The 18,085-nt window shown below is 48.6% G+C and overlaps 1 protein-coding gene across 1 annotated transcript in view; it reads left to right on the top strand.

The window, feature by feature from the left end:
- The window catches only part of LOC147665086 (alanine aminotransferase 2-like), a gene marked incomplete at its 3' end in the record, with an annotated part of 350,428 nt that overhangs the window by 268,686 nt on the left and 63,657 nt on the right, over window positions 1-18,085 (top strand). Inside the window, exon 3 of the mRNA XM_086949769.1 lies at window positions 11,794-11,883. Within this exon, the coding sequence (XP_086805895.1) occupies window positions 11,794-11,883 (90 nt within the window). The remainder of the gene's footprint in view (window positions 1-11,793; window positions 11,884-18,085) is intronic.

Here is an 18,085-nt window from a genome sequence, read left to right as displayed (position 1 = left end):
GTGCCTTAAGTTCCTATGGGAAATTGCATTGGGAAAACACGTTTTGAGAACACCCCTTTCCTTTTTCTCTGCCCCTGCAAGATGAATCACCCCAAAACTTTCCAGCTAGAAGCTGAGGCGTATGAACCTTTCTTCTGAAAGTATCATTAAGATTCCCCAAATGACACCAACGTTATTAGCACACCAAAAATCCATCTCCTATGGAAACCCAATTCTAACCATAAGTATGCTTGTGTGTATTCTAATATCCTGTGTCCGCCCATGTTCAAGTGCTTGCCTGGCATGCGCTGAACATTATTTGAGTATAAACCAAGAAATGGTGCGGGGGTCTGGACTGTGCAGCTGTGATGGATACAGTCACACATGGCTGTTTTGTGGAGGGTGACAGTGTTACATCGACTGGAGACCCTACTAAGTGACTTGAGCCACTCAACATTCCATTGTTTTGTAGCCTACTGTGACTTGTCAGACAGGAACCAAACCTATACCGATGAGCCTTGGCCCCCTCAAAGGGGTTGTCCAGTGTGAACTGCCTCTCGGGGAGGGCACGCACATCTGGCTCCATGGCGCAGCACATCTGTGCCACGCTATGTGATTTACTCCATGAATTGACCTGAGCCACTGTTCACCCTGTCTGTGTCATGTCAGAGCTAGTGTACTCCTACATTGGTTGGAGTGGATGACTCTCTTCATACCCTGAGTCTTTAAACATCCTGGCTTTGTGTGGGTGACTTCAGGAGCCTACTGTGCTCACGGAAAGTGTCCGCCTCATTTACATTCGCTGCATCCTAGAAGGGTGTGTTTTGAAACCCACTACAGTCACATTTTGTAGTTTTATATAGCGCCAACCAGTGCTTTAGATGGGCCGGTGCTGTCCGGTACGCAGTACCAACACTTTCTTATTTTGAGAGGGAGAGTAGCCGCACTTCTAAAGAGAAATGCTATACTATTGATTAGAGAGTACCGGCACTTCTCAGAAACCAGCAGGCACTCTGCTACAGAGTACCTGCACTTCTAATTTTTCCATTTCAGGCACTGGCGCCAACCTTTGCAGCGCCTTACATGAGCATCAGGATAGGTTGCACATCTGTTAGGATATAAAGAGAGTTGCCCAGAATCACAGCATGACGAGGCAAGGATTCCAACCTGGTACCCTAATTCCAAAGTTGGAAGCTCTAGACACTTGGTCTTGTGTGTGCCTGATCACTGCCATTATCACCTGAGGTCAGAGGTCATGGGATACAGGAGTGCATAAGAGTGAGTTGTGAGGGTTTGGACCATAGGCACCAATGCAGTATGCTCATTGGCTCCGGGCCTGGGGTGCCAGGGGCCCCGTGCACCCGCGAGAGCACGGACGTCTCTCGGGCCTGAGACTCGCATCAAGAAACGGAGAGTTCGAGTGTCCGGCAATGAACATCGACGAAGAATGGCCAGCGAGTCTTCACCCAGGGCTCTGGAGCCCGGGGGTTCGCAAGGCTTACTCGGGGGACTGCGACTTTTAACATTTGTTAGCAATATTAGCAGTTTAATAAATATATAATCCTAAAAAATCAAGACTGAAACACGTCAAACGTTCCGTAAATGTGAAGGAGTTTAAAACTGGAGGCTACAAGTTGCATTGATCTCTTTGTTTTGATTTGCGAGAGCAGCGCAACGACATCACATTAATGGGAACTAGAAGAGGCCTCAGCGGGGGTGCTGGCGCGAGGCGCTGACAAAACGAGAGAAGGCATTAGGAGCGAAAAACTAATCGTGATAGGCTGGGGCTAGCAAGGCACTTCCTCTTTCAGAAATAAAATAACAATGTAGCAAATATACAGCTTTCGCATTAAAATTGCCAATTATGTATTTGTTTGGTTTGTGAATGAAATAAAGCGTTTCATAATGTGTGCATTGGGTTAATGGCAACTATCAAGGAGACTACAAAAACAAGTATACATGAACTTAATGTATACTTGTTTTTGTAGTCTCCTTGATAGTTTCGAGGTTCAAAGCGTCGGCGGGTGTCCCCGCTTCCCTTCCCCTGGCAGGGGCGGTGTGTGCTCTTGCGCATGAAGCGGCCCTTGTTCCGCGCCGCGGGAGAGGGGTGCGGAGCCGGCCGGGCCAGGGTTGTCCTTCTTCGCGGCTCTGTACAAAGCGGCGCTTTCAGGACCCACTGGGCGCGGCTGGCAGGACATCAGAGGGGCGCGGGGTGAAAGGTCGGGTGGGGGCCGTGGGGCGGCAGCGCGCCAGGGGACCAGAGGGGGCTCCGGGGGTCGAGGGCTGGGGTGCAGAATATAGAAAAGGAGGAAGATTATTCGCCGGTGTGTGGCTCTCTTTATTGTGAATTGCCCTCTGTGTGCATCCAGCGATGTATGAACGCGCCTTTCTATTCTTCGTAAGCGCTCTGTCGTGTCCTGGTAGTGAAGAGGCGCTATAGAGCGTCAGCCTACACCTGATAGGAAGTCAACTCTGCCCTGGTGAAATATTGTTTTCGTTGAAGCAAAGCGTGAGCGGAGCTAAGAGCAGTGGCGTAACGAAACTTGAGGGGGCCCCCCTGCAAACTACATGGAGGGGGCCCCCCTCCCATCTTCTGTGCCAGTCTAGAGCTCTCTAGGCCAGCGACCCACCATACTGCAGGGGATGCAGGGCTACTGTTACGCCACTGTCACCAATCCTGCCGTTATAACTAACACTGGATGGTGGAGTTAAAGGTTGGGCTCAGTCTGCCCGCAGCCTATCATAGGTGGTGGTCCATTTATTACAGGATCCCTGCCATCAGTAGGCCGGGGAAGTTTGCCCAATTTTAGGTGGGTTTCCAGATGCAGACTCCTGTCATAATATACAACATCGGGCCCACTCATCGTTCAGTTTTGAGAAAAGTGCATCCACTGCTCCTTCTCATTTCCGTTTTAAAACATTAGACAATGCGACAACGCAGTATTTCAAAAGGAGATGTAACTACAAAGAGCACATTTTGATAATACATTTTTATTACTAGAGAATAGCAATCTTAAGAGGCATTGCATAGCTTCATACACACTGTGACCCCAATTCCATCACAGTCTCTCTGTCTCACAGTCTCTCTCTCTCCCTCCACTCTCTCCCTCCACTCTCTCCACTCTCTCTCTCTCCACTCTCTCTCTCTCCACTCTCTCTCTCTCCACTCTCTCTCTCTCCACTCTCTCTCCTCTCTCCACTCTCTCTCCTCTCTCCACTCTCTCTCTCCACTCTCTCTCTCTCTCCACTGTCTCTCTCTCTCCACTGTCTCTCTCTCCCCACTCACCTCTCTCTCTACTCTCTCTCCACTCTCACTCTCTCTCCAATCTCTTCACTCTCGCCACTGTCTCTCACTCCACTGTCTCTCTCTCCACTGTCTCTCTCTCCACTGTCTCACTCCACTGTCTCTCTCCACTGTCTCTCACTCCACTGTCTCTCACTCCACTGTCTCTCTCTCCACTGTCTCTCTCTCCACTGTCTCTCTCTCCACTGTCTCTCACTCCACTGTCTCTCACTCCACTGTCTCTCTCTCCACTGTCTCTCTCTCCACTGTCTCTCTCTCCACTGTCTCTCACTCCACTGTCTCTCTCTCCACTGTCTCTCTCTCCACTGTCTCTCTCTCCACTGTCTCTCTCTCCACTGTCTCTCTCTCCACTGTCTCTCTCTCCACTGTCTCTCTCTCCACTGTCTCTCTCTCCACTGTCTCTCACTCCACTGTCTCTCTCTCCACTGTCTCTCTCTCCACTGTCTCTCTCTCCACTGTCTCTCACTCCACTGTCTCTCACTCCACTGTCTCTCTCTCCACTGTCTCTCTCTCTCCACTGTCTCTCTCTCCACTGTCTCTCTCTCCACTGTCTCTCTCTCCACTGTCTCTCTCTCCACTGTTTCTCTCTCCACTGTTTCTTGCTGCACATAAAAAGGTAACATGAGGGGAAGCGCTGAAGAATGCTGCATCAATAGAACCAATATTAGCTATAACTCATTTGCGCTTGGGGTTTTGTTCAATGGGTTTGCAACATTTTATGCTGCAAAGTTAACCACATGGCTGCTGGGCGTTTCCCCCCCCCTGTGCTGGAAAATGCCATTTTAGTGGCACTATGACGAGCTGAGCTCGTCATCAGCACACGACACCCGTGGGTGATGACGAGCTCAGCTCGTCATCAGCATCGAAAGGGTTAAACTACATTTGGGCTCATGCGGCAAAATGTAATGTACAACGGTTTACTAAGTAGAGGATTCTGACTGGCTTCCCCTATTGAAAACATTTGAGCAGTGGATTCAATATTATGATAGTATTTACCTAAGCAGTGGAGAGAGGGTGTATTAAATAGGACCATGGTGCATGTTTCACGTGTGCCTTATGGGCTGTATTAAAGAGGAGGCACCTATTTGTGACTTAAACAGTTGTTATGCTGTTACTGTTGAGCTATAGTGTTCTTGCCATCAAAAATACACGTCATACATTTGCTTCCTCCTCTATTTTTATGGAGATACTGGTGGAGATCAGAGAAATGACAGCTCAATCGCTTGAGATCTTGGAGAGGAAACACGGGAATAATTATCAAAAAGGAAAAGCAGGCTGCACGGGAAATGCGACTAAACAACAAGTACTAACATGGCCAATCAGAGGAGATTAGCAAACTGGCATTGAGAAGGGTAGATGCAGACCTAGACAAGTTGCATCGCTGCCTAATGCCCAGGTCTTGGTGGACAGCATGGTATGGCATGGTGAAAATGAAGGTATGGTGTGGTGCATAGAATTTGTGTAACGGGCACTTGCCATTGCTATGGCTGTGTGGTTGCATTGCACAATGGTCTTACAAGTCCTGAGATAAAAATCCTGAACTTTCGGAAGTTGGTACACACAAAAAAAGAGAAAAGTGATACGTGTGACTCAATCTTAGTCACTGCTAATTACTCTGAGTGATATTTAAGTTTATGATTTTATTCTCACTGTGCCACTAAATACAGAGTCCAATGATATGCAAATCAGCCTCGATCCAACAGGAACAGTCCAACCTAAACTGGCAGACCAGACCACATCCGTGCTCCAATGGATCACAAGCAAACTCAGATCAGCTTTGGCCTGTTTTGAAATTGTTAGTGAGGTACCGATTGGGTCCTGTGGGATAGTGAGCTAGGTGCATGCTCAACCTTGACTGGGCATACATGTCATAGGCAGGGCATCCCACTGAGAAAAGTTAAAATGTGAGGAGTGGCATGCTTGTATTAATCTCAGTCACTGTTAAATACTTTAGACCACACTCCAGTGCATGAGGGTTTTCCCCACTGTGCCACTGCAGACAGGGACCAGCCCTATGAAAATCAGCCCTGCCCTACTCTAATAGGAAGGCTGCAGTTCACCCTGAACTGTTAGGCCACACGAGCAGGAAGGAACACATGGAGCCCCACACCTCAGAAGGCATTGTGTGGCCACATTAGCGATGTGCAGTTCGAGCCCTGTGACACTGCAAGCGATGGGACCCCTCGGTGTCTGACTAAGAAAAACACACATGTGATAGATGGGTTGATTGTTTGAATAGAGATTAGCCACTGGTAATTTGTCTCACTCACATTCGCGCCTCTCGGCTGGTCTCGAAGGACAGAACACAGCACTTGTATAACATTTTTACAGTTCAGGACCGAGGTAAGCAGAAATTAAGGTAAATCACCCCAAGGAGCACACTAAATTAATACTGGATGAACTCACAGGCAACAACAGGCAGCACCACATACGCAAAGGAATGAGGCCTAAACAACAAGGCCTCATTTATGAAAAAACGAGGACTGGCTGAAGGTGCTACACCTACCATTATTTTGTTCTAGCTAGCGTTGCCAACAGGTAGAGAAAAATAGTGCCCAGCTGGCAAAGCAAACAGGTAGAACCAGGATGGCACATGCCCTCAGTTACAGAGTGCTCAGCTATCAAGACTGGAGGCACATGCGTGGAACTGGTGAGCTAGAAGCAGGCAGGTGGTGCTCAAGTTCCAGATGCCTAGGACAAGGAAAGACTACAAAAGGAAGACTATGCATCGCTCGAGCTATGTGTAAACTGGAAATAGTGAAATTTATTGATTTTAAAATAGGTCCTAGTGTTGTGGGCAACGTTTACACGGCATTCTGCAGGCCCATCAGGACAGCACTCCCTCCCCCAGTAAACACATAACTGATGCTGACACCCATCCCACAGCACTCTCTCCCCCAGTAAACACATAACTGATGCGGACACCCATCCCACAGCACTCCCTCCCCCAGTAAACACATAACTGACGCGGACACCCATCCCTTTCTGCTTCGGTCGGTTATATATTCAACCCCTCCCCCCGCACCCCCCATCATCTCAGACATCCAGCCCGGTCCCTGCCAGTGCTAAAATGAATATTTCCTTAACGGTCCGTTCCCGCCATCTCATCTCCCTTCTGCAATATGCACCTCTCTCTAAAACAGGTGTACCATTGTTTTGATCAAACGACGGTCTTGCACGCTCGTCGCTATCCTTAGGCCTGGCTGGCTAGCCTGCAGCTTTCCTTTGAAGGCGGGCGCCGGGGCGGGTCACAGAAGACAGGGCGAATTACACTGGGCAAGGCCAGGCAATACCGTCTATCTAACACAGATAGATTTAAGTAAGGATTTCCTTATCATTGATCCATCCTCCGCTCCGTGTGGTGTTGTTGTGAAAAAGTGAAGACAAAGAGCCATCCTGCCCCGCGCAGTGCGCGTGCGCCAACTATTTAATTAATTTAAAGGCTCTGGCAGACCAGCAGGGAGTGCGCACTTACTGCACGCACCGCCCAATAAAGTTTTAAAAAAATAGAGGCATTTGTCACCGTCGGTGCTTGCGTGCACTGTTTGGCCTGGCTAATGGAGTTCCTCCTTTACTGTCAGTGCTGAGAGTGAGGGGGCCCCTGCCTGGCTGGAGCGTGGGGGCCCCCTGCGCAGGAGCTGCCTGTGATATGCCTCGTCTAATGTTTAAATATAGGCCGGGCCGACACCGTCCCTCGTTGTGTGTGCTGGCTGGGGGCTGCCGAGAGAAGAGACGTGACGTGAGGGGGCCCTTGGAGCGTGTGAGAGGGCCCTTGGAGCGTGCGTGGGGGGGGGGGAGGGGTGAGACTGTGTTAATACAGTCAGTGTTTCATTTAACTTTGCTAGCGCCTAAGCCCAATGCTGCATTGCTTGCAGTCGTCTTCTTCCTCTGCTCTGCTGAGACTAGTGAGGCCAGGGGGGCCCCCTGACCCTCGAGGCCCCCCCGCACTGCAGGGGCTGCGTGGGCCTGTGTTACGCCCCTGGCTAAGAGATATCTGGCCCATGTAGGTGACTTCCAGGACTCAGACACTGCCTGCCACTGCTGCGCCTGGCCTTTAGATTCGAGCCGGGGTCACTCGGTCGGGTGGTGGTGGGTGGAATGGAGTGGCACACTGGCAGCATGGAGATGACCTGGCTATAACCATCCCACATTTGTCCTCTAACTTGCTGGTGCCGCCTCCTGGCCACCGCCCTCCCCCCTCCCTACACCCCCCCCTCCTCTTAAACATCAGTTGAGTTGTCCTCATTGACCAGGGCGGCGGATTGTGCCCCTCGGAGGAGCCGCCCTGGAAATGCCCGGGCACTCCTAGCCCTGAGAGAGCTTCGTCAGGTGTCGCGGGGCAGCTGGAGGGACTGGACTCAGGTTATACCTATCTGAGCCCTTCACCCACGGCGTCCCGGCGCGCAGTACCCCAACCCTGAAGTACGAAGAGTTTCTGTTGTGGCACTCCAGATTCGGATGCATAAACCTTGGCACAGTGGCTGGTCGCTTTTGTTCAATATTAATATTCAGTTTGCAGACAGAGCTTGTGGGTCCTTAAAAATCGTTAAAATATATAATGCCTTGTATTAACGGGAGTACTGAATTTTTTGTTAAAAATAAATAATGTAAGAACCGAGGTACGATTTCACAAAGTTAAGCCAAAAATCTAAACATTATAGTCGATGTTCTAATGTAGAATGCTTACAGGACATGGAGTTATATTTGAAACGTGTTACCCACACGGCGTACCATTGAATCCCACCGAACAGAAATTCACGAAGCAATGAAACAATTAAAATTCCAAACAAACCTGAACCAATTGCTTGTGGGGCTCTCCGATCACTTGATGGCGCGTGCCGCAGGGCAAAGGTTAAAGGCTTTAGTCACAGGCTGTAGAGTGAGTCAGAGATACTGAGGAGCTGGGTTATGGTACTGAGTGCCTAGTGAGCCGGAGCTTGCACAGGGCTGACATCTGCAGCCATGTTATATGCAGGCAGCAAGCTGGTACAAGCACGCAAGAAGAAGAAAAAAACAAGCATTGGTCGCCCGCGAGCGGCCACGAGAAACGATCTGTGGTGGGGGAGGGGGAGAAGTGGATGTTGTTTGACGGAGGAAAGACAGATGGTGGCTGCACGCTCACGTGCACACAAGCTTGAGGCCACCAAAACCTGTGGTGGCACTTTCAAAAGCCGCTTACTAAATGTCTCGCAGGACAGCGCAGGCGCTGGCTCAGGGGAGAACTAAAAACCAACAATCTAAAAATAGCAACAAAAAAATCTGAGCATCAGACGAATCTTAGGTTGATCAATAAGTGCTTGTAGCAACCCTAGACTCCGCCTTGACTCCATTAAGAATCAGATCCACTAAAGTGTGAGTTGCGATATAGCCACAGGGGATTAAAAGGGCCCTCAAATAAAAATGAGAGAAGAGAAGGGGTATAACATCTTACCCCATCCGTGGAGTTACGGACTTCAAGAGTTCTGTGTAAAAAATATGGTTAATACATAACTTGTTGTTACTAAAATGCAGAGCATAACCTGGTGTGCTTAACTCCTCAAGAGAAGATGAAGAAGGGGCAGCAGAGCGTTACAGGGGGGTCCTCCATCTCCTCAAGGATGCCCCATTTCAGAGGGCCTCAGAAGTGCTGGAGAGAAGCCCTACAACTCCCATTGGTTGATTTTCTACCCTATAGTATATAGCAAACACGTAGGGCCTAATACATACATAGCTACAAACACCTACCCCCCATCATCATCATCATCATCATCATCATCATCATCATCATCATCATGATCATGCAGTAAATGACAGGAGAGGCCAGACGACAACTTCCCCTGCAAGGAAACCAGTAGAAATCCCTATCTTGCCACAATATCTGTTGCTGCCACCACGGCCCGCCCGCAACAAGTAGTTTTCCTTGGTAGAGAAGGTGCACTCAGCATTTTCCTCCAGACCACAGAGCCCCATCAGTGGACTGCAATCCATGTCACAAGGAGCCATCAGCGTGCACACACACAACTTCTGTAGGTTTCTGCAAACAAGAGAGTTACTATAGAGAAATTGAGGTAGGGATACATGCTCTCCAGAGCCATGCAGAGGACCTTTTCCATCCCGACAAGCCCCCCTGTTGGAAGCTCTGCGTCTGGACTTAACTGTGGGTTGGACTTCATGACCAATGGTCCCTGTCTGGGTACTCGGCACCAGCTGCATCTGGCTTAGAGAAACGTGTGTGTGTTTAACTTTGCCCTGGCTAGGACTTGTTGTTTCACTCTTCTCTGCACCAAATTTCAACCTAGCAAAATGGTCAGCCCGCCGTGCGCTGCACTACGACCTGTTACAGCAATGTTCACAATTGGGGAATATGTTTGATTGTGACCAGTCCTTTATTTATCAAGAAAATTAAGTGATTGCAGTGTGTTCCCCAATCTTGGCTTGCAGGGGGAGTGCTCCTCCTACTGTGGCTTTTTGACTTTGGTCATCACCATCGTACTGTGCTGCGTGGGCTAGTGTGACTGGGTCGGCTCAGAATCTCAGGCAAAAGCACTGCTACTCCGCAGTGCCCACAATAATTTTGAGGCCAGCATTAACACTTATCATGAATGTAGAAAACCTTCCATCACATGCCCATCACGGACTGATATCCATCTATAAACATTTTTTTTTAAATTACAAAATTGGGCCTTTTGGTTGGCAAAGGGAGCTTTTTCTCCTGCCGGCCATTTTGGTAGCATGGAGACCATTCCTGGTTCGCAGAACTGAGCGATCTTATTAGCTGGCCTCAATTGAAAAGCAAATGTTGTTATTGATCTTGAAGGATTTGAAGACTGTCTCCATGTCCTTAAAGAGGTTTAGAAATAGAGTATCAGGGTACAGGGTAGAGACACCCTGACTCCCAGGTACTTGTGGGGGTGACCCAGATGGATCCCCCATCTATCCCGCAGCCAACATTATAAAACATAAAAACTCATTTCCCAGGTACTGCAATACTCCTGCCGAACCCAGCGAGGACCTACTGTAAAGTACTGCAATACTCGCACGGGGACGCCATTTTAGCTCCACCCCAATACTTTCCCGGTACCAGATAAGCTTCCTCGTCTCACTTCCTTGCCTTCCTCACAGCCTTATTATGGTTCTCCCACTCCATGCTCCCCCATCACAGAGCACTGCTGTGGCTTGGTGTCTCTGCGCCACCCCTCCCCCACCTTCTCCTCCCTGGTTGCCAGCTGCCACCCCCTATCATTGGCTTTGCCAATGTGTGTAAAATTGTGGCATTATTGGCGAAGCCAAAAGAGGTGACTATTTTATTTTTGTTTATTTCCAAGATGGTCTGGTCACTGAGTCTAGACGCATCATGGTGAACACAGTGGAAGTCTACACAATGTTTCAAAATGGCTGGCTGCAGCTATTGTCTTTACCAATGTTTGCGATACAACTTTTCAAGCAATGGTAAAATCAATAGCTGCAGTCGGCAGACATCTTGGAAAGTTCTTTCCTGTGCTTCCAAGATGGCTGCCACATTGCGTAAAGGTGGTATGTTTTAGCCCTACATATAAAGAAAGCAATGTTCAATGGCACAAACGCCAACAACAACCATCTGCTGATTCCACACAACTATAAACCAACACTAGCATATCACACAGCAGACAAATGACAACTACATACCATAGAAAGAGACGATTAAACAGCAGACCTGTTGGCTTTATCAGTGCTTCTTTCGTAGTTTAGACACCAGTCAAACATTTGTGGGCCCTGCAGTTGTTGGATCTTCCCTCTTACACTCAGTCACTCACTCAGGATAAGGTATGCGAGAAGGAGCATCTTTGAGGTTCTCTGAAAAGATTTCCCCCACTAGTCGCCAAGGCGGCAGTCCTTTTGGTGCAACTAAAAGTACTCTTTAAGGATGTACAATGAGAACTGTTTTGATCCAGTTCTGAAAAGGCCCTCTTTGGGAACCTCAGGCCCACCGCGAATTAGGTGCCCCTTTCGCTGTGCTGGTCAAATTGTAACCTCGCACTTAATTCCGCAAAGGCTAAATTATAACACCATCCCCCAATTCCGGCCTTGTGGTTTCTAGGCGCTGTAACATCAGCCATCTCACGCACTACATTGCATTTTATCCAGTGTAGGTTGTGATTCCGTTGTTTTCTGCTCTCAGTATGATTGTGGGTAGCCTGTCTCCTACTCCCACCTCCTAGAGCTCTAGAGTTTCTACAAGAAATGTAAAGAGTTTCAGTGGCCATCATCACAGTGCTGTGTGTGCTTTTGTTACTGTTGTGGTTTACAGTTTCTATAACGAATGTAAACGGTTTCAGTGGCCATCTTTACAGTGCTGTCTTCGCTTTTGTTACCTGGTGTCGTTTACAGTTTCAGTGGCCATCATCACGGTGTTGCGTGTGCTTTTGTTACCTGTTCTCTTTTACAGTTTCTATAAGTTTCAGTGGCCATCATCATAGAGCTATTTTTGCTTTTGTTACCTGGTGTCGTTTACAGTCGTGTCCTCCTAACATGTCTGTGTTTTCTCCTTGCAGGGTGTGAAGAAGCCATTCACAGAGGTGATACGAGCCAACATCGGCGATGCGCAGGCCATGGGCCAGAAGCCCATCACTTTCCTGCGGCAGGTGAGCCCCAAGACATTTTACATTGTAGGTGCTGTTATTAGAGAGCATTTGTGCTATAGCAGTATGACCTTACTACCAGGGCACAAGTCCTAAAAAAAAGAATTGGGGGGACGCTGAGGTCACGACAAGAAGTGACATCACGAATGGTGGCTTGCACTCAGTTGCAGTTTGCAGTTATCGAGCTCCCGGTAAAATAAGTGCGGTAACGCCGTCCACCCGCGTGGTACCGCGACTCGAGCCCTGCTTATTACCTATGTACTCATTACTCAACATAGCTATGTCTCCTTTTACTTTGTTGAGGGGAAGGGAAGCCAGATCTAACTTGGCTCCTGGTTGGCTACATAGTGATTCTCAAGCAAAGAAGGCGAAGGGTTCAATTCTGTGAGGAAAACCGTGCTAAAGAAACAAGAGTATGAAAAGACATATTTTGATGAGAAACACAGTTCAAGTTCAAGTATTTGTATAGCGCACTACTCACCCAGAGGGTCTCCAGGCGCTAGAGGGAGGGTGGGTGCATTACTTATTGAATAGCCAGGTTTTTAGTTGCTTTCTGAAGGAGAGGTGGTTCTGTGTAAGACGGAGGTGAGTGGGGAGAGAATTTCAGGTTTTGGCCGCTAAGTAGGAGAAGGATCTTCCTCCCACGGTGGATCTTTGGATGCGTGGAATTGCGGCGAGGGCTTGATTGGATGATCGTAGTTGGCGGGCGGGTGTGTAGAAGGACAGTCGTGTGTTGAGGCATTCGGGTCCTAGGTCGTAGAGGGCCTAGTGTGCGTGGGTGAGGAGACGGAACATTATTCTCTTGTTGACGGGGAGCCAGTGAAGATCCTTCAGGTGACCGGAAATGTGAGCGTGACGGGGAATGTCCAGTATGAGTCTGGCTGAGGTGTTTTGGATGCGTAGGAGTTTTTTCTGTAGTTTGGCTGTGGTCCCGGCGTAAAGGGTTTTTCCATAATCCAGTCGGCTGGTGACCAGTGCGTGGGTGACTGTCTTTCTTGTTTCGGTAGGGATCCAGCTGAAGATTTTTTTGAGCATGCGTAGGATGTTGAAGCATGAAGAAGAGACGGCATTGACTTGTCTGGTCATCGAGAGGGAGGAGTCTAGGATGAAGCCCAGGTTACGTGCGTGATCTGCAGGTATAGGTGCTGTACCAAGGGCCGGTGGCCACCATGAGTCGTCCCAGACAGAGGGGGATGACCCTAAGATGAGGACTTCAGTTTTGTCCGAGTTAAGTTTTAAACGGCTGTTCTTCATCCATTCGGCTACTTCTTTCATTCCTTCGTGTAGAATGGTTTTGGCGGTGTTAGGGTCTTTGGTGAGGGAGAGGATCAGCTGGGGATCGTCTGCGTAGGAGATGATGTTGAGGTTGTGTTGGCGCGCGATGGATGCGAGGGGACTCATATATACGTTGAAGAGGGTGGGGCTGAGTGAGGATCCTTGTGGTACACCACAGATGACTTCGGTGGCCTCTGATTTGAATGGGGGGAGGCGGACTCTCTGGGTTCTTCCGGCGAGGAACAAGATGATCCAATCCAAAGCTTTTCCTTGTATTCCGACGTTGTTGAGGCGTTGTATGAGAGTGCTGTGACATACTGGGTCGAAGGCGGCGGAGAGGTCTAGTAGGATGAGGGCAACTGTTTCTCCGTTGTCCAGTAGTGTTCGGATGTCGTCTGTAGCTGCGATGACGGCGGTTTCGGTGCTGTGTTTGGCTCGGAAGCCGGACTGTGAAGGGTCGAGGGAATTGTTGGATTCCAGGAAGGCGGCGAGCTGACTATTAATGGCTTTCTCAATGACTTTGGCAGGGAATGGGAGGAGTGAGATGGGGCGGTAGTTCTTAAGTTCTGAGGGGTCAGCTGTGGGTTTCTTCAGAAGGGCGATGAGTTCGGCATGTTTCCAACTTTCCGGTAAGAATGCGGAGTTGAAGGAACAGTTGATGACATCGCGGAGAGGGGTGCGATGATGGAGTCTGCTTTGTTGAAGATGTGGTGGGGACATGGGTCGGTTAGCGATCCTGAGTGAATGGAGTTCATCAGGCGGATGGTGTCTTCAGCGGTGATTGGGTTCCAGGCGGACAGGTTGTGAGAGTGCTGTTTTGGTTCGGAGGTGGGTGGAGTGGGCTGTTCATCGGACTGGTTTTCAAAGCTGTTATGTATGTCGGCGATTTTGTTGTGGAAGAAAGAGGATAAAGAGTCGCAGAGGTCTTGGGAGGGAGTGATGTCGTTGGTGCCGGCGGTGGGGTTGGTAAATTCTTTGACGATGTTGAAAAGTTCCTTGCTGTTGTGGGCGTTGTTGTCGAGTCGATCTTTAAATGCTGATTTCTTGGTGGATCTGATCAATTGGTGGTGTTTGCGGGTGGCATCCTTGAAGGTGGTCAGGTTGTCAGAGGTTGGGTTTTTTCTCCAGGTTTTCTCGAGGGTACGACATAGCTTTTTGGATTTCTTAAGGTCATCGTTGAACCAGGGGGCCTTTTTGCTACCTTGTTTGATCTGATGGTTTTTCAAGGGTGCTAATACGTCAGCGCTGTGGGTGATGGGGAACCTGATTTCTCTAACAGATGGTTCAAAGCAGATTTCACAGCAGGTACATGATCCTGTTCAACCTAACCAGGTCGGAGAAGACCGAATGGCGCACCCCGAGTCTGAGGTTTGCATCAACAAGGTACAAAATGAACAGAATAAATGTGTCCGCCCACGGGTTAGGTGCTCCCAGGACATTACACTATCTGGCAAACTGCAGGACTGTGATCTTTCTTCATTTTCATGTGTTAAGGAAGGAGGTGATGTAGTATGCGGTACTTATATCAAAGAGGAGTCACCGCCCATTCCTAAGTCGAGAGAGGAAAAGAAGAGAAGTAAGAGGTACTCTTGTTGTGTGCTACTCTAATTGTGGGGGTCCGTGTGTCCTCCTCTTGATGCCCTCACACACCCTCACACACTTGATGCCCTCACACACCCCGAAGGATGTCATGCTTCATCATTGGGCTTTTGCTCCTCGTTGGGCCTGCACTGTAATGCCCTACGGGTCCCCCGAAGGGTCTCTTTCTAAGAGATCTTTTGATGAAGCCGTATGGGTTTGTGGGTGTAAGTGGCAGTGAAGTCCTAGAAGGTGTATTAAAAAATGGTTGGAGGGAGAGTGATTCATTTTTATTAAGGTGATCCCTCTGTCATTATTAAAACAAAGTGTATGGTGCCGCTTTAAGGGGTATTATGTCGCTTGGTAGCTGGGTAACTATATGTCCCTAGTGGGCATATGTTCTGGTCAACATGTTTTGCGCTTTAATGGTCTCCGGGGGAGATCCAGGCTGCTTCTTCAGGACCGAGTGCGAAAGTTGTATTTACAGAGGCCCGCAAATGTTGGTGCCCCGGATAAATGAAGGGAGTAAAACTTCCCTTAGTAGGTAGGGTAAGATACCATGAGATCAGTAAGGGTCACTTTAGAGGGTTCTCTCTGTGCATCTAGACTGTGTCACCTGTGCGCCTCTCGCTGTCTCCGTTGGCCAGACCCTACCTACTAAGGGAAGTTCTACTCCATTTATCCGGGGAACAGTGAGACATGTGTGAGGCTCACACTTTTGAGATCGGTTGTTTTCTAAAGCAAAGGTTTATCATTGGGTTCTGGGGCAATTTAGAGAAACAGTTTGTCATGAAGGGCAGAGCGAGGCCTAAACCAGTGGTTAGCTAGAACTACTGTCTATCAGGGCACATTCTATTGTGTTCCAGAGTTCATGCCCGCATGGTTCTGCATGACTAAGGCGAATACAGAGAGCAGCCTGAAAGAATGCAGGGCAAAGAAAAGGGTGAGAGAGAAAAGAGACGGCCAGTACACCATGGTGATAGAGGCAGGTCTCTCTCAGGGTTCAGTTCTTGCACAAACAATAGAGCTGTGACAGCCTGGGGTTCTCAGGCAGATTCTGTTATCTGTAAATAAAGCATAGCTGTATTTAGCACCTCTAATAAACATCACTAGATCTGCAGTGCTTAGGTCAACACAAAAGGATTTGCTTACCCACTGCAGGACGGTGGGACGCTGGGACTCTAAGCCAAAAATAATGGAAGCCGGTGCAAGGGTAGCGTGAGCCAACTCAAACAATCTCTTGGAAGCGAGCATCCTTGGAACAAGGCGCACAGAAAACCAACAAAGTCCAAACAGGATCCAGCAAGCAGAGTCAAATGCAGGGAAGAAGTCAGGAAACGAAGGGAACCGAAACAGTAAGCAAAAAAACCACAGCTATGCAAAAAGTTGCCAGGCACCTTCCGAATTACATTTCACAGTTTAAATAGCATCACCCACTCCATGGTCATGTCACCACAATCTTACAATGACACGTCTTTATTCCGTTTCATCGGGGCAATCCCAGGTCTCCCAGCCCCTTCCTTGCTCCTGGCACTGGATGAGTTTAAGGTGAAGGGCAGACATCCAGATGTGAATGGTGAAGTGGCAGGATTGGAGAAGACAGATGCCACTGACTGGTCTCACTTTCATGTTCAGGCCAGTGTTGTAGTTTTATTGATAGAAACGTAAAAAGATTGTGGACTGAATGTTGAACATTGTCATACATTCACCCCTGTCACAGATCTGGGTTAAATGCATTGGTTTTTTTGCTCCCCATGCCATTCCAGTTCAAATCCAGCCATATGCAAATCAGTCTTGACCCTGCTCCCCTTGGGAACAATCCAACCCAAACTGCCAAGCCAGGTCCTCTCTGAATCAGAAAGCAAGCATCCTGAGACTGGTTTTGAGATATCGCCCCCTCATCACTCAGGCTAGCTTGAATCCAGTGGCATAGTGAGCAGGGGACCCAAGTCTGGGCATACCCACTCAAGGCGACTGCCGCAACACAAAAAGATGATGGACTTAATGCTAAACATTTCAAGCATTCCCCCCAGTCACAGATCTAGGGTAAATCCATGGTTATTTTGGTAATCACAGCGTCCTAGTTTGGACCCAGCCGTATGCAAATTATGGGCCCCATGCTCGCCATGCCACAGCATTCAAGCTGGCCTGGCTGATGAGGGGTGTACCCCGGAAACCAGTCCCAGGAGGCTTGTTTTGTGGTAAAAGGAGAACCTGGCCTGGCAGTTCGGGCTGGACTGTTCCCATGGTGGGCAGGGTTAAGACTGATTTGCATATGACTGGGTCCAAACTGGAATGGCGTGGGGAGCAAAAAAAAACAATGGATATAGGTAGACATATGTGTACTTGGACAATATTTGACATTGTTCAGCATTCCGTCCATGAATTGTTTTTTTTTGCATTTGTAGCCTTATTGAGGACAGGGGATGTATTTAGTTTGGGAACAAGTAAGTAGTGGCTGGACCGTACCATAAACAACTGTGATCAGTGGGCGTCTGGATGAGTCCATCTGAGCCGGTTGCTTCATGTCAGTGAGACAGGACCGTCTCAGTGATGCCCATGCGTTGAGGCTCTCTGGTGGTGTCTGGTGGTTGAGAGCATCAATATGCAGTAGAGAGGCATGAGGGAAGGTGGAATGCATGGGGCAGTCTGCCTTGGACACTGGGCAGTAGCCGACGACATGGACGCTTGTAATCAGTAGCATATAGGTCAAAGCATTTCAGAACAACTCACAAGTGTCAGGAAGCACTATAGAAATGGAAAAATACAATACAAGTGGCTCCTCTCCCTAAGGGCAGCCTTGAGTAGCAAATCCAGCCGATTGCACAAACTAACACCCCTGCTTCAGGATATGTCTAATCAAATGTGAGGAAATTTTCATTTACTAGATGGAAGGCTCAACGTATTTCAACTTCAAAATGTAGAAACAAGCATTTACAATGCAATGGTCTCGGCATTATTAAAGGTAGAGCTATTGGTATTGCTCATGACTTTTTTTTTTTTTAAATCATAAATAAATAGCATGGTCATTTACATTGCCAATAGCTTAATCGTTAAATAAATGGCATTCACTCTGAATCTGCACTCTGAATCTGCACTCTGAATCTGCACTCTGAATCTGCACTCTGCACTCTGCACTCTGAATCTGAACAGAGCCACGCACACACAGACAGAGCCACGCACACATAGGCACAGAAAAACCGGGATGACAAGCAGGGAACAGAGGCTCTGTCTTGATGGCATCAGCAAAAAAAATTGGTAAAGGAAAGAGATCCCCATGGGCAAAGTCAAAGAGGCGAGCCGCGAGACCCATTGGCTTATTTTCCTTTCTTGTCGCAAATCTGTTCTATCT

This window comes from Lissotriton vulgaris, unplaced genomic scaffold (genome assembly GCF_964263255.1).
Source record: "Lissotriton vulgaris unplaced genomic scaffold, aLisVul1.2 SCAFFOLD_850, whole genome shotgun sequence".
Lineage (NCBI taxonomy): Eukaryota > Metazoa > Chordata > Amphibia > Caudata > Salamandridae > Lissotriton > Lissotriton vulgaris.
The sequence above is the reverse complement of the archived record's forward strand: the minus strand, read 5'-3'. Positions and strand labels throughout refer to the sequence as shown.